This window comes from Rattus rattus, chromosome 12 (assembly GCF_011064425.1).
Source record: "Rattus rattus isolate New Zealand chromosome 12, Rrattus_CSIRO_v1, whole genome shotgun sequence".
Lineage (NCBI taxonomy): Eukaryota > Metazoa > Chordata > Mammalia > Rodentia > Muridae > Rattus > Rattus rattus.
In genome coordinates this window covers 1,539,260-1,556,657 of record NC_046165.1, presented here as the reverse complement: position 1 = coordinate 1,556,657, position 17,398 = coordinate 1,539,260, and the positions used below count along the sequence as shown (strand labels likewise).

At 38.5% G+C, this 17,398-nt stretch overlaps 1 protein-coding gene across 1 annotated transcript in view; it reads right to left on the bottom strand.

Annotated features, from left to right (window-relative positions):
• The window catches only part of Nalcn (sodium leak channel, non-selective), a 317,042-nt gene that overhangs the window by 57,687 nt on the left and 241,957 nt on the right, over positions 1–17,398 (bottom strand). Inside the window, exon 18 of the mRNA XM_032917213.1 lies at positions 2,322–2,395. Coding sequence (XP_032773104.1) covers positions 2,322–2,395 — 74 coding nt within the window. The remainder of the gene's footprint in view (positions 1–2,321; positions 2,396–17,398) is intronic.

Here is a 17,398-nt window from a genome sequence, read left to right as displayed (position 1 = left end):
TTTTTCGATTCAAATGACATGTTCACATAGACCTTATGACATGATGTTTTTGCAAGGCCTAACTGTAAATGAAATCATTTCCTGGGAGGCTTTGAAATATTTGTCACCCAGATAAATAATAGAGTACTGGCCCACAGGCCTCTCTTAGAAAAGCCCTCTTCTTTCACAGGAAAGAAGGGAATGGATAAAAGTTGGATCTCTTAAAAGAGTGCTCATTAGTGACTTGTGTAAATACTTGGCACAGGATCTGAGGATGGAGGGATATATTTTGGCTCACATGTAGAGAGTACAGTCCTTCATGACAGGTGAGTCATGGTGGCCAAGTCTTGAGGTAGCTGCTCACGCTGCATCTACATCCAGTAAACAGAGAGAGATGAATGCTAGTGTTCAGCTAGCTTCCCCCTCTTAAACTCCAGGACCAGCCCGTGGCAGTGTGCTGCATACACCTAGGGCGGCTCTTCTTACCTCTATTATTCTAATCTAGAACTTACAGAACATGCCCTGAGGTTGGTTTGTCTCTTAGGTGATTCTAGGTCCTGTCAAGTTGACAGCCAACCATGAAGATTGCAAAGAAGTGAAGCCTATGACTCAGTCTTAAAGTATCGAGATATCCTTGGAACAGAGTCATTGAACAGATATTCTGGTCATGGATTGCGTGCTGGGTACCAAGAGCAGAGTAATTCACTGGCAACCTTGGTCTTGGCCTGCTGGTTGGTACCCAGGACATGGAGTCATTAGCTGGTCACATTTGGCTCACTGTGTATCTCCAGCAAAGAAATCAAGTTGAATACCTGAGCACAGGCATGCTCACTGTGTATCCCAAGCACAGAAGATTTGATGAAGGGCCGTTGTAACAGTGGAGCAACAGTAGGAAAGTTCTGAATTAGGCTCAAAGTGGGTTATTTACTCTGTGAGTAGTTCCTTATTTGGTGGATGCTTTTCTTCCTAGTAAATGTGTCAGTAAATCTATATATCCCTGCCACGAACTTGCTGGTGTAGCGTCAGCTTGGTTAAGTATCTTGGAGATCATCATGAACTGTCCAAACCAGTGACCACTTAGTCAGGACAGTCACTGTGGAACTCGCTATCTCTTTCCACGAGACCTTCCATGTTTTATCTAGACATATTGCAAATACTCAAGCCCCAGCAATATTTATTCTCGACTCAAAAAGCTACTGCAATACATGCATGACTTTTGTGCCTGGATTTTCCATGAAGAAAGAGAACACAGTGGAATGTGTCCCCATGAGATGGTATGTTTTTCTCTCACACAAGTTTCAGGTACTGTTATAAAGTTAGAGTTTTTCACCTTGTGTTTACTTTGCTGTATTTCCTCGGCATGGCTTCCCAAACCATAGTAACATACATTATGGAAAAGTACTTTCATGATCTTTCCTAGTAGTGGACTTGGTAGAAGAGTCTGGTTCCTTCCACTTACCATAAATTTGTAGACTACATCACCATATAAAGATCCCTATTTGCTTTGTCAGCCACACCACTTTTATCATTTACACATACACATAATACATGCAACAGTCTTGAGGTCCCAAGTTCTTACACACTTTGTATGAATCCTAACTCTATTTATTATAATTTACAGTCTGATGTGCTTAAGCAGTCAGATTGATTTCCTTATTGACCCTTCCTTTCAAGACATATTTTAGAAAACAGCACTAAAATAATATGTTTCCAAGATCATTTGAAGGTGGCTCTATGGGGTTGGAGAAATATGTGAGCAGTTAAGAGCTCTTGCTTCTCTTGCAAAGGACACAGGTTCAGTTCCTAGCATCCACATGGACGCTCACAACCAGTGCTAACTCCAGTTTCAGGTGACTTGATGCTCTCTTCTGGCCTACACTGGCACTGCAAGCACAGGGTGTATAGATATTTCTAGCAGGGCTTTCAAATCTTAACAGATCCTTAGCAATAGACGAAGAAATCATAGTTTTTTAAAAAAGATTTTTACTTTTGCTATGTTTCCTTCTGATTTTTCTTTAGTTACCACAAAAGATATAGATGATCAGGAAAGATAATTTCTTTCCTCTTTTGTAAATGCTTTTATGTATAGTTTATTTAAATATATGAAATAACAAACCTGACATGATACTAAAATGATATAATAATATAAAACAATGTATTTTCTATACAAACATTAGTTATCATTTTGGTATTGTCTGTAATCATGAAGATGCACAATCCTACAGTTGAGCTGAAAGTAAATATTATTGTGCAGAAAATGAATTCATGGAGAAAAGCTCTTTATTTTTCCCTTGATATAAGCCCACTTACTTGAAAACATTCTTCACGTTTATTGGCATTACCTTAAGATTTTTGTGACTGCAGTCTCCTTTTCCAGAAGGTTCCTTGCCCTTATGCTGAAAACAGACTTGCGGAGCTGAAAAGTGTAAGGGCCAGTTTAGTTTTGGGATAGAAAGGATTGCTCTATTCACAATCTATGAAGCAGAAGACATCGTTCAAACACAGATTCTCTTTCCCCTTTGACCTCTAAGTCACACGTTACTTCTCTTTTAATATCTCTCCCTCCCATCATAAGATCTTGTTTTAGCTTCATTTCCCCCAACCCCACATATAACTTTAAAGTTAGGCTGCACACATGACAACACCAGCACTAGTTTTCTGAGTTTGGCTTATTTCACTTGACATGATTAAAGCTCTTTCTTAGTTTTATTTTCATCTGTTCAGAGATTCTAACTAACTGTGAGGCTGCATGCCATAGCCATAGCATGATATATAATGTATACATTGCTGGTAGTGACACTGTCAACCATTTAAATAAGTACTTCAGTTTCCAAAGACTTCAATCTTGAAACTAACACCTGGGACCTGCATTTATCATTGTTTAGTGAGATGTTTTCCAGTCTATACCCTGGCACTGCATGTTCCTGGCCTGTGATCCAATACTAATCTGAACATGCGTTCCAGAGGTGTTTTATCCTCTGGCATGGGTACAGATGATGGGAAAGAAGGTCAAAATTTGCCTCTAGGTGGTGATGACAAAAGTCATTCCAGAGGAACAGATTAAGAAAAATATCCTGGAGGGCAAAGTGAGCTCTGTCCTGCTCACTGGTTGCATGTTAGATTTGTAAACCACTTTCCGGGTGGCAAAGTGGTCAAAAGAAGAAAGAATGGGAGAAGAGAGAAGAGAGAGTGGGGAGCATTCAGGTTAGATTCCCTTAGGAGTGGGGGTACTTTTAGTAGTCAGAATTGGGGGACAAAGATGGTAGAGTGAGCCAACATCTGCCACCAGTAGATAATCTTTTCTAGCAACTTGGCCCAATAATAGTAACCATTAATAACAGGAGCAAGGTTCTTGAACTCTGGAACTGAATCCCCTCAGTCAGGCAGGCTAGGCTGGAATACACGAGCTCCCATTTACCAACCACTCTACAAACAAACACTATAATGCCATCCCAGATGTCTATAAGGCCAAGCCTAGAAAAAGGTAGAGCCACAAACCCATCTTTTCTTCTGTGTGTTCATGTGGGGGTTGAGGTCAGTATTTATCAAGTGTCTTCCTCTATCACTCTATGCCTTCATGTTTTGAGATAGAATCTCTCACTAAACCTAGAGTTCACTGACTGGCTAGAGTGGCTAGTGAGCCCCAGGGATCCTCTCATCTCTGTACCCTAACACTGGACTTACAGATCCTTATGGCCACACCCAGATTGGTTTTATTTTTGGGGGGAATAAGGCTCTGAACTCAAGTTCTCATGCTAGCATAGTGAGCACTTTACCCACCTAGCCATCATTCTAACCCTGGCAAACTGGTCCTTGCCATCACTACTGATCACTTAGGTAACATCATGGTATAAATGTAGTTTTTGTGTTACACGGCAGATCTGAAATGAAATGCAAGATCACTAAATACTCTGACCTTTCCACCACATCCATTAAATTTTATCTTTTTGTAATGAAATCTGAATTGTTTTTGAATGGACTAGAACTCCTAGGACAGTTATTCACATGTTGATAGAGACTAGAGTGAATGCCATTTATTTAGAAGGTACATTTCATGGTAGCATATATAAAGGCATCTCATATATTGTCCAGTAGGAGAATTTTACAATCTCTTCACGCTTTTAGCAAATCTCATGGGAACACTGCTCAGAAGTTGCAAGTGAAACTGAGAGGAGCACTGATCAGGAGTTACAGCTGAAGAGCCTACCAGAGGAGCTCAGGTCAGGAGTTACAGCTGAAGAGCCTACCAGAGGAGTGCAGGTCAGGAGTTACAGCTGAAGAGCCTATCAGGGGAGCACTGATCAGGAGTTATAGCTGAAGTGCCTATCAGGGGCAGGCTTCTGCTCTGAGTATTAGAGCAGCCAGTCAAAAGTCAGGCCCAGGATACAGGAGGGCCAACAGTGGCAAACTTTGGGCAGGGATGACAGACACCATGATGCTCAAAGCCAACAGCATGCCTTTCTTGTCTCTTGCAGAAGGAAGCAACTGGAAATCAGTCACTGGTCAACTGAAGTGGAGTAGCTGATACCAAACACACATTCTTCATATTTGGAATGATACCTAGTACAATAAACTTGAGTAGATTAAAGCAAATGCAGTGGTCATATATTCCAGGCTGTCCTTGGAAATGGTACTACAATTAACAGCAGAAGTAGTGGGATGTCCTCTGTTTTAACATAACCTGCAGATTAAGACTTACTGTGTTCTGAAAGATGTGTATTTGATATGCTAGATATCTTTCTATATATCTTTAAGCTGTTCTTTTAGTAGTAAATAAATGTCTGTAGATATCAGTTGTTTTTTAGTCCTGGGCTACTGTGGTGAAGTTTCTATTTTCCATTAGAAAAGACATTCTTAGTCTCTAAGTCACAAAGAACTCAGAGCTACACTGCTCTTCGGTGCCCTCTTCTGGCCTCAAAAGATACTGCTAGTCACCTGGATCAGACTAAACAGAGCTATTTCAAACCATGTAATTTTCAGACCATAAATTGCAAATCACAAGAGTGAAAAGAGACAGTGACAGCTCATAGTGAATCTAAGTGCATCAAACATGTAGAAAATAGGAAGAAAGACAGGCAATCCATTTGGATAGGGCTTACGCTGGAAACAAATGATTAGTGGAAAATACTTTGATGTTTTACAGTTTTATTTACAAACCTAATGCATTCCTTGACTGAATTAGTGAATAAAAACAAATACAATAAATTTTAATTTAAGTGTTAAGGTAAAATACAGATTTTTTTTAGCATCTTAAAAATTTTGATTTCAAAGATAAGTCCACATCTTAGAACTCTTGTCTAGCTTGTATTAGATCTTAGGTTAAGCCCGCAGTAAAACACATACACACACAGACACACAGACACACACGCAGACACACAGACACACAGACAACACACACACACACACACACACAGAGAGAGAGAGAGAGAGAGAGAGAGAGAGAGAGAGAGAGAGAGAGAGAGAGAAAGAGACAGAGAGAGACAGAGATAGGCTGGCCAATGTTACCTAAATTGTACACTTTAGCACGGAACACAAAAGCCATGAAATTCAACTCAATTTCTGCAGTTATTGTAATCTGGATTGCAACAACACAGCAGTGGATGAGTGGCTCTTGCTGATTTTTAGAAAGGTCTTTCAGAGTAGGGACATTTCTCCTGCAGTTCCTGGTCATGTGGGCTCTCCTGAGGGCAAAGCGCAGGTTGGTTCATAGGGTCTTTTGCCTTCTCTGTTTCCTGTGAGTCAGTGGTTGGTTGAATTATGTTCAGGTTTGATCTCTCTGGCAGGGTCATCTTTGGTGTCATGCTGTGTCATCAGAGTGTTGATATTCATTATATAGACTCATCTTACTTGCCAGATTGTCATTTCTCTGCATTTCATTGAAATGATTCTTTAACAGGGAGCTGTCCCTCCAGTATTAGTTTTTGTCTACCAGTAGAGTGCCAAAGGAAAACAGTCAAGTTAAGTTCATGATTCTGGATCTTTTCATACTAGTGTTTAATAGTTAATGGCTTTTGTACAATCCTTTAAAAGTGACTAATTATTTAAAGCATCATTAACCCTAACCCTAATGCTAACCATAACTCTAACCCTAACCCTAACCATAACCCCAAACCCTAATCCCTAACCCTAACCCTAACCCTCTAACCCTAACTCTTAATCCCTAACCGTTAATCCCTAACCCTAACCCTAAGACATATTTGATGGATGTTGTTATCTATTCCTTGATAATTTAATACAATACATTTTGATTGCATTTTTTCCTTCCTCCAACTTTTCCCAGTTTTCCCCCTTCCTCCTTACCCTTCAACTCTATGGTTTTCCTCTCATCATAGGTCAAGTGATTAACTGTCTATTGGCCCATCAGTTCTTTTGACAAGATGCTAGTAGCTCTTGGCACAGCTTCTTGGCTCTCAGCAAAGACAAGATGCTATACAATTATGTGTACTTCCTATTCAAAATCAGTAATACTTTCTCCAAGTATCTCTGATACATTTGTTGAAAAAAAACTTTCAAGCACATAATCTAGATTTCAGCATTGTTTATTGCTGCCCAGTTGCTCACTGTGCTGGGATTTCACCTGACTTGACTCTGATAGTTTTGATTCAGATTTGGACATAGAAATTTTGCTTACTTCTGTATGACATCTATATATTTTTCTTTAGATTTCAAGACTTGATTTTCCAAGTTTACGAGGGATGACAAAGTCCAGCTATCTTATAATTACTCAGTATTATTTCATCATTAACAGATAATTTCAGAGTATTGATAGATCCACAGACCTGAATCCAAGATGACTAGAGGACATTTAAAGATCAGTGTCATTCATAAAAAAAACTGTACTAAAGCTCAAACACACATTGAACCCAACACAATAATAATGGGAGACTTCAACACCCCATTCTCACCAATGGACAGCTCACTGAAAAAAGAAACTAAACAAGACACAGTGAAACTAATAGAGGTGATGAACCAAATGGATTTAACAGATATCTACAGAATATTTCATCCTAAAAGAAAAGAATACACCTTCTTTTCAGCACCTCATGGTACCTTCTCCAAAATCGATCATATAGTTGGTCACAAAACGACCCTCAACCAATACAAGAAGAATGAGATAATCCGATACATCCTATCAGACCACCATGGCCTAAAGCTGGTCTTCAATAATAGCAAAAGCAACAGAAAATCCACATATATATGGAACTGAACAACTCTCTACTCAATGATAATTTGGTCAGGGATGAAATAAAAAAGTTAAAGACTTCCTGGAATTTAATGAAAATGTTGACACATCATACCCAAACTTATGGGACACAATGAAAGCAGTGCTAAGAGGAAGATTCATATCACTAAGTTCACTGGTAAAGAAACTGGAGAGATCTTACACTAGCAACTTAACAGCACACCTGAGAGTTCTAGAACAAAAAGATGTGAACTCACCCAAGAGGAGTAGACAGCTGGAAATAGTCAAAGTCAGAGCTGTAATCAATCAAATAGAAACAAAGAGAACAGTACAAAGAATCGACAAAACCAGGAGCTGATTCTTTGAGAGAATCAAGATAGATAAATCCCTAGCCAAACTAACTAAAGGGCCCAGAGGCAACATCCAAACTAACAAAATCAGAAATGAAAAGGAAGACATAACAACAGAATTGGAGGAAATTAAAAAAAAACCATCAGATTCTACTACAAAAGCCTATATTCAATAAAACTGAAAAATCTAGATGATATGGATGGTTTTCTAGATAGATACTATATACCAAAGTTAAACCAAGAGCAGGTAAACTTTCTAAACAAGCCCATATCCCATAAGAAAATAGAAGTCATTAAAAACCTCCAAACAACAAAAACCAAAGGCCATGTGGATTTAGTTCAGAATTCTACCAGAAAGAGCCTTAAACTCATTGGCACAGGGGAAAATTTCCTAAACAGAACTCTAATGGCTCATGCCCTAAGATCAAAAATTGATAAATTGGGGGGCTGGAAAGATGGCTCAGTGGTTAAGAGCACTGACTGCTTTTTCAGAGGTCCTGAGTTCAAATCCAAGCAACCACATGGTGGTTCACAACCATTTGTAATGAGACCTGATGCCATCTCTGGTGTGTCTGAATGTGTGTTCACATTCATAAAATAATAAATCTAAAAAAAAGAATTGATAAATTGGACCTCATGAAATGAAAGGCAAAGGACATAGTCAATAAGACAAATCGGCACCCTACAGATTGGGAAAAAATCTTCATTAACTCCACATTCTACAGAGAGTAGTATCCAAAATATTTAAAGAACTCAAGAAGCTAACTACCAAAAAAGTCAAACAACTCAATCAAAAAATGAGGTATAGAAGTAAACCAAGAATACACAATAGAGGAATCTTGAATGTCTGAGAAGGAACTAAAGAAATTTTCAAAGTCCTTAGTGATCAGAGAAATGCAAATCAAAAAGACTGAGATTCCACCTTACACTAGTCAGAATGGTTAAGATCAAAACCTCAGGTGACAGTACATGTTGGCGAGGATGATGAGAAAGAGGAACACTCCTTCATTGTTTGTGAAATTTCAAACACTCTGGAAATCAATTTGGAGGTTCCTCAGAAAATTGGAAATAGATCAACCTAAATACTCAGCAATACTACTCTTGGGAATATACCCAAAAGATGCCCCTCCATGCCACAGGAGCACATATTCCATTATGCTCATAGTGGCCTTATTTGTGATAGCTAGAAGCTGGAAACAACCCAGATGTTCCACGACAGAAGAATGGATACAGAAAATGTGGTTCATTTATACAATGGAATGCTACTCAGCAATTAAGAATGAGGACATCTTGAGTTTTGCAGGCAAATGGATGGAACTAGAAAATATCATCCTGAGTGGGTAACTCAGACCCAAAAGGACATGCATGGTATATTCTCACTAACAGCCAAAAAAAAAAAGAAAAAAAAAAAGAGTACAGAATACCCATATACAGTCCACAGAATTCAAAAAGGTCAACAAGCTAAATGGCCCAAGTGAGGATGACTCAGTCCCACTTGGGAGGGAGAAGAACACAATCCCAAGGGGGAAGGGAGGGAGGGACAGGGGAAGAAAAGGGGGTAGGGATGGAGGGAGAGGAGAACATGATCTGGTATTGGGTGGGGGAAAAGGACTGAAGCCCTGAGAGCCAGCGAAAGAATGGAAACAGGTGACCTCTGGAGGAAGGAGGCTGGGAGGATGCTCTAGAATGTACCAGAGACTTGGAAAGTGAGAGATCCTCAGGACTTGAGGTGGGGGGGGCTTGATGAAATGCCCTACAGTAGGGAGAGGAAACTTACTGAACTCATCTCCAGCAGAAAGACAGGGAATGAAGTGAGGGATGGGGTTGCTATCCCATAGTCACAGCTCTGACCCACAATTCTTCGTGTCTGAAAGAAATGCAGGGATGGAAATGGAGAAGAGCCCGAGGGAAAGAAGGTACAGCTACAGGCTCAAAGTGGGATTCAGTTCAAGTTGAAGTCCCCAAGACTGGACACATTACTGAGGCCATGGGGCACTCACATAAAGGGACCTATCATGAGTGCCCTACAAAAGACCCAACAAGCAGCTGAAAGAATCAGATGCAGATATGAGCACTCAACAAATGAACAGAAGCTGCTGCCCTCTCTGGTTGAATGAGGGGGAAGCTGGAGGAAGCTGAGGAGGAGGGCAATCATGGAGGAGAAGCAGCAGTCTCAACTAACCTGGACCCCCGAGATCTCTCAAACACTGGATCACCAACCAGGCAGCATACACCAGCTGAGATGAGGCCTCCAACAGGTATACAGCAGAGGACTCCCGGGTCTGGTTTCAGTCAGAGAAGATGCACCTAACCCTCAAGAGACTGGAGGACCCAGGAAGTTAGATGGGATATTCTTGTGAAGATGGGGGTGGGGGAAGGTATGGGATATGGAACAGTTGGAGGGTGGACTGGGAGGGGAATAAAATCTGGAGTGTAAAAATAAATAAATAGAAAGAAAGAAAGGAAGGAAGGAAGAAAGAAAGAAAGAAAGAAAGAAAGAAAGGAAGGAAGGAAGAAATAGATAGCAGTGTCTCTATTCTGCTTCCTGTGTGCCCCATCAATCCAGCAGATGGCTGTGGTGTATCTCTTCTTAAGTTGCCTCCTCACATTGTCTCAGCTCTTCTGTGGGAGCACCTCCCACGGCCACTTGGTGCTTCCACTAATATGTGAGTCACTCTTGTCGGTGATGTGTCTGTCAGAGGCACGATTTTCAGACATTTCTTTGGGAAAAGCTCCTGGGAATGCTATTAAATGGTGCTTTGTTGTGTACAATGATATCTTGATAACAGGTTTTCCGTCTCTTTAATCAAGAAATTTAGATTTCCTGGGTGTAATAAAACAAAAACTAAAACAGAAAAACAAAGCCTGTCTTCCACAGTCTTTCCTGGCAATCCTATGTAGTTCCGGAGTTTCTTTTGATTGTCGCTGAAATGTCTGATGATGACCTGATGTTCATTAATTTAAAAGTCACTTGCTGCTTGGGGAGATGAAGAACAAAACACTTTTAAAATGCAAAGTCTTGTAACATATGTGGTATAGATTGTGTTTCTAGTTCTTCCTGGGCAATATTTCCAGAGACACAGCATATGCTTCTGTATTTGTTTCAAATATGCTGTTTTACAATGTCTGTCACTTGTTCTAGTATCTTGCTGTGGCATTCTCTACTATAAATGCCCAGAATGACAATGGAGAACTTGTTTTTATTTCTTTCTGATTTAAAAAAAAATATCCCCACGGTCCATGGAGATGGCTCAACAGGCAAGCTGTTTGCTATACTAGCATGGAGAGCAGATTTTAGAAGAACAGCATCATATAAAAGCCAGGTGGGTGTGACAGTTTGTTACCTAGCTCTCCGGTGGTAGAGCTCAGAGCAAACCAGCTGACTACTAGATCAACCAGTGAGCTCCAAGGTTTGAGAAACACTGTCTCAAAATGTAAGGTGGAAGATGTTCAAGCAAGACGCCCAGCATCAACCTCCAGCCTCCATTCACATGTAGAGACACATGCATATGCAAATGCACAAAATTCAAGCATACACACAGCGCATCACACACAGAAGGAAAATTTATGAAGGTTTCACGATGATCTGTTGGGCACAGTCTAACACATCTAACTATTTTATATTATTGATTTTACTTACTCTTTCCTGAGTTCAGTCCCTCGCTTCTGACGTCTTTTTAAACTTACTTACACTGCTAATTTAACCTTATGTGGTTTTTAATATCTTTTAATTCATTTTGCCCCAGGTACAAATATTTATGGATATGGGTTCACAGCATGCTTACTTTTCACTATTTTTTTCTTATGACTTATAAGATGTTTGATTTTTATGATTAGCTCTTGTTCATTCCTACACAACGCCGTGTTCACCAAACATTTTAGTGTCTCAACTCCGGAGCTTCCATTTCTGCTGCTGCTGTTTCAGTATAGCAATCAAACATGGACCCTTTCTTCTTGGCATTTCCTGTACCCTATCCCTTAATTCCCTTCTTGTCCCTTCTAGTGTGCTTGGATCTCCTGCTTTACTCATCACTGCTGCCCTGGACTGTCTCTTTTTCAGTCAGTTCCTGTGTGTTTCTTCAGAGAGCACCAGAGGGTATGCATGCCCCTTTCCCATAAACACTGATGCTCTGTGGTTGACTTGGTTTTGACTCTAAAAGATGTCAATAACATGGGAGTCATGGAGCTGTTGGTCAATCTTCACCCTCTTTTGTTTGTTTCTCTTTTGAAGCATGGTCTCCACTTGGCTATGGAGCCACAGATGGCCTTGAAGTTCTGATCTTTTGAGTACTGGGGATTGCAGATATGTACCACCATCCCTGCCCTTCCGTCCTGTTACTTGGGGTCTGTGGATTACCTAGTTTCTTTCTTTCTTTTTTTAATGTTGCTTTTCAGATTTTTATTTTCTGTGTGCTTGTCTGTATTATGTATGCAGGTGACTGTTGATGCCAGAAGAGGGTTCACATCCCCTGGAGCTGAAATTACATGTGGTTGTGGCCACCAGATTTGGGTTCTGAGAACCAAACATAGGTCCTCAGAAGAGCAGCAAGGGCACTTAACTGTTAAGCTCTTTCTATCACAGGATTTTTTTTAGTTCTCGGTGTTCTGTTTTGTTTCTATGATGCTTCACAGAAACTCAACTCAGTAGACATGTTTGTTAGCCTTCCAGAAGACTTCTTACTTTCTTCATGTTATTACAATGTAAATTTATAACTTTTACTATTCTCTTACTTAAAACTTATTGCTTCCTTTGTACTTGTTTGATTAAGATTCACTTTAATTTTAATTATTACTTTTTGCTACCTTTGGCTTTCCTTGAGCAATATATTTTCAAAGTAAATTATTGAGTTGAATGTTTGGAAGGTCAATCTAAATCTTTATTTCTTTACTAGATATGTCTCCAAAACTACAGTTTTCTTGCTTAAAATTCTGCTAATAAAAAACTATCTCATGAATATTAGTTAATAACATCTTAAATCATAGACAGGGGAGAGTTGAAGCTGACTCTTTCAAAATAAGTATCAAGCCCATTTGAGCAAGAAAAAAATAAAAGCAAATTCATAAGGTATAAGAAACAATGATGACTGGCTTTATTATTAATCGCATAGACTTTAAAATAATTTTGTGTTCATAAGCTTAACAGCTCACATGAATGAAAATTTTTCTTCAAATAAAAGGTCAAAAGATCCATCAGTTGTCTACCTTGAGCTTGATATATTATGCTAATTACTTTCCAATTGTAGATATTTACTATTTTCATTGTTTGCATTCACAAAGAATTGTTTGAAATTAATTTTCAACATCAAAATATGTTTTCTTTTCTTTTGAAATTGATATTCATGTTACTGTTTTTATATAATATATTTTGATCATATCAATATTCTACCTTAATTCCTTTCAAATATTCCCCACCTACCTATCCATACAATGCACAAGCTCTCTCTCTCTCTCTCTCTCTCTCTCTCTCTCTCTCACAAAAACAAAAACAAACAACAACAACAACAACAACAACAACAAACCCAAACTGTAAAACAAAACCAACCAACTAAACAACCAAATAAGTAAATAAAATGAAGGCCAAAACAAACAAAATTCCAATAAGACAAAAATTACCAAAACAAAACAATAAAACAACACACACACACACACACACACACACACACACACACACACACACACACACACTTTTTGTTGGCCAACTACTTGGAGTCATGGGGCCTGCCCTGGAGTGTGGTTGATATATCTATCCACAGATTCTCCACTGAAGAAAACTAATTTACTACAGTCAATTTTAAGCAACTCTGGTTAGGGGTAGGACTTTGTTTCTGTCTGGTTTGAACTTGTATAGGTTGTGTGTTCGTGTGTGTGTGTGTTAGAGGTTTTAAATTTTTTTTTGGTCAAATTGCATCTTCTGTTGGTATTTATTTGGTATGTATTTATGATTTGGGAGAAGTGAAATATTCAAGTTGTATAAGTGATTTTCCTTTTCTTGAATAGTAATGTTGTTCTCATTAAATGAAGAATTGTATCAATGCTTGCTATACGCAAATTTCAAAGTTCTATGTATTAATTCATTTTTTGTGCCTTGATCTGTGCTAAGATATTTTACGCATATCTTAAGCTTTATTTGAAATTTCATTCTAATGGCTAAGAATTCGTATTTTTTAAATGAGAATAATAGAAATTAGGTTGTTCACTATCATGAAAAAATGCATGGTTTATAATTGTCATTAGTACTCTGAATGGCACAGCTGTAGAGTTCAAATATTTTCAGAACATTTTGACATTTTTGTAAATGTCCTTAGAAAATAAAATGAGCTTTCTAAACTATACTGAAAACAAACAAACAAACAAACCAAACCAAACCAAACAAACCACCACCAACAACAACAAACAAAACCCCTCTCGTTTCTCTGCTCTTTGTGAAAGATGAGGTTTTCACATCTATGACAAATTTTAGTTTGTCCCAAATCTAACTGTAAAACTTAAGAGCCAATGGTTGTGCTTATTCTACAGTTGTAATGAATGCTTAAAATCAGAACCTTGAAACAGAGAAGAATCTACAGATGTTCTAACTTATTGAAACCATCATGATGATAGACTTACATCTTGCATTTACTTATCCTGCTAAACCAGAGCTTCATCATGTTTTTCAGTAAAGCAGAGTAATTAAATTAAACAAGTCACCTGGCAACAGCTATATTAGGGGACCTTTGATTCCTATGTTGCAATGAAGAGGCCCAAAGAACCAATGGTCACTTTACTCTTGGGATCAACTGATTTCAGAATGAAGGGATTGGTGTTTACTTCAGAAGGAAACTCCACAAATACTAACTTAGTGACTAAAATTTGTTTTTTTTTCATTTGAAGAGTTAACAAAAAATCTGTTTCTTACATGGAAAATTTGGATAGCCTTATCTTTTATTTTGAAGGTATTAACAAATCAGTAAGAAATGAGAAAGTGGGTACATGAACATCTGACCATGAAACAAAACCATGGTCTGATGAATAGGGCTTGATGAGCATCAGTTCTGCAGGGAAGGCATGGAGCAATTATTGTAATGAGGCACTCTATTGAATGGCTCCCACATAAAACAGTAATTGGAAATAAGCAATTACTTAAAATTACATAGGTGGAAGGTGGTGCCTCATTTGACTAGATTTGAATTTATCATGCACCCATGAACTGCAAATTAATATTGGAGTGAGCGTGACAGATCCTGTGTACTCTGAGAGGTTTCTCTAAAGTAAACTTTGTATGGAGTTGATATTATGCATGGAAAGAGAGAATTCTATAAGGTGACTAATGTAGGTGGCTGCTAGATTAAAATAGTCATGTTACAATGTATATAAAGGTAAATTCCATTATAATGTCTCATTATGAAGCTTTGGAATGTGTGTTAGAATGTGGAAAGGGAGAAGTCAAGAAATTTGGTCTTAGTTATTTTCATATCATAAAAGTTAAAATGTGTATCACACACACACAGAGACAGAGACAGAGAGACAGAGAGATAGACAGAGACAGACAGAGACAGACAAAGATAGAGAGAGACAGAGAGACAGAGAGACAGAGACAGCGAGACAGAGACAGAGAGACAGGGAGATAGACAGAGACAGACAAAGACAGACAGAGAGAGAGAGACAGAGACAGAGACAGAGACAGAGACAGAGAAAGAGTGAGCAAAGAGTCACTCTTCCCTAGGACTTGAGGATATTCCATGTAAGTTGGTTCCTATTCTGTGTAAAACTTTTTTATTTTCTGTGAGTTTTACAAGTGGAAAAAGACAAGGATGGTAGATTCCACATGTACATTCAATGTGTATAGCTGCTGTTTGAAATTTGCATTCGCAGAATGAAATAACATCACATGAGAAGATTATTTTAGATCTTTAAGCTGTCTTTGGTTTACGTCTTCTTATATAATTAATCTATGAGATAACTGTAAATTAGGTAAATATTATGAAGGACTGTTTATTTGGAAGTGAGTCATATCAATGGACTCTTCAGCATATCTTACAAAGCTAGGAACTAAATGACTGGAAAGTTAATTGACTTGAATTTTATGACAGGGCTTCCATCACTCAAGCATGGATGAAGGTCACCACAGATTCAGCCAAATCAACCTCTAATACCTTGTCTATATAGCAGTGATGTGTAATGGGGAACATGAAGCACCTTGACTCACTGAAACAAGTAGAAATGTTCAATACATGCTGTAAACTTGTACACCACAAACACATGCTGGGTGGTGGAGGGCTGGAGAGATGGCATAGCAGTTAAGAGCACTATCATTTGCAAGAAAAGCTGTTTAGGCAAAAGGGTATATTATGTGACAAACACTACAGCTTCCATGGTGAGAGTTTTTTCTTTTGGGGAAACCACTGGAGGTTGCATGGGCAGAGGGCAGATATGGAGCAAAAGGGAGAAATGGGTTTGGGATACGTGATGTGAAATTCACAAAGAATCAATGAAACTTAAAAAAAAAAAAGGTTCCTTTTCCAGAGGACCCAGGTTCAATCTCCTGCATCCTCATGGCAGTTCACAACCATCTGTAACTCTAGTCCCGGGAGTCCAACTTCTTCTTCTGGCCTCTATGAGCAATGTGTGCATATGGTCCACAGACCAGCAGGTAGGCAAATCACTCATACACTTAAGGTAAAAACAAAACAAAACAAATATACCTCAAATATATGCTAGAAAGTATTGAACTGTGGATATCAAGACAAAAATGACTCTATATCTATATCCAGTATAAACAGACTGAGAGTAGAGAGACAGATAAGTGACTTTGATTCTAGTTATCTATGCATTTGCTTGGTAATTTAAATCCAGAGTCTAAGCAGTTCTGGGATCATAGGTTTTAACTGCACCTGAACTTCATATGAAATAACATGAATGTGACCTGAAGCAACTTATAAATTGTAACCTTTTAATAAAACTACCCTCGAAGGAGAAAAAAAAAAGTAGCTTGAAATATCAGGACACTATACATTTTAGCAGCAGTCTTAATTACTTGATGCATCTTTTACACAGGACAATGACTTTGGATCAAATCAACTCTTCTTGCTCTATTCCTCCATGTTCTTCTCTCATTCTCCTAAATTTACATGTCCTATTTTTTTCTTAAAACATATATAATGTACCGAGTTCAAGTAGTGTTGTCCATGTGCTCATGGTACAGGGTTGCCCACTGGAGCATAAGCAACTTTCAGGGGTTACATTTCTGAAAGCAAGCAAGCAAACAAACAAGAAAACTTAAGTTTTCTCTCCCCAAATAGTGGATAACTGCCTGTAACTCCTTTTTGACCCTCCATGAGAATACATCCAAGAAATAAATATAAACAGATTGCATATAACCTCCAAGTGAATAAATACAGTTTTGCAAGAATATTGGTGAGAAATCTCCTCTCTTACTAGCTGATGACAGTAAACCACTTTCCCACTGCCTACAGAACACTCTTGACATATAATGGTCCTCAAGGTAGAGCATCCAAACATAGCCACTTCTTGGAGCTCAACAATTTACAAAGAACAATAAAAATGAGGAGAAAGGTGCCTCGCTTTTTATATTGTATATCTTTTTGTTTGCAGTTCATTATTACAACTAAGTGGTCCATTCATTACCTACAGAGACAATTTTAAGCTATCAGAAACCTGCCTATGAATTTTGTATTTGGTGTTGTGAATACCAGGCCTTGCCCTTTCTCCTCAACTACCCTGTCTGTTTTCCTTAAGATAAAGCATATACTTACGTGTTAGCATCCTATTATCTCTTCCTTATCTCCTGGCAATAGATCTTTAAACCGCTTTTTGTTCATTTGTTTGTTTGTTTTTTTTTGTTTGTTTGTTTGTGTTTCACAGATGTCAGGCTATTGTTTGGTAGGAG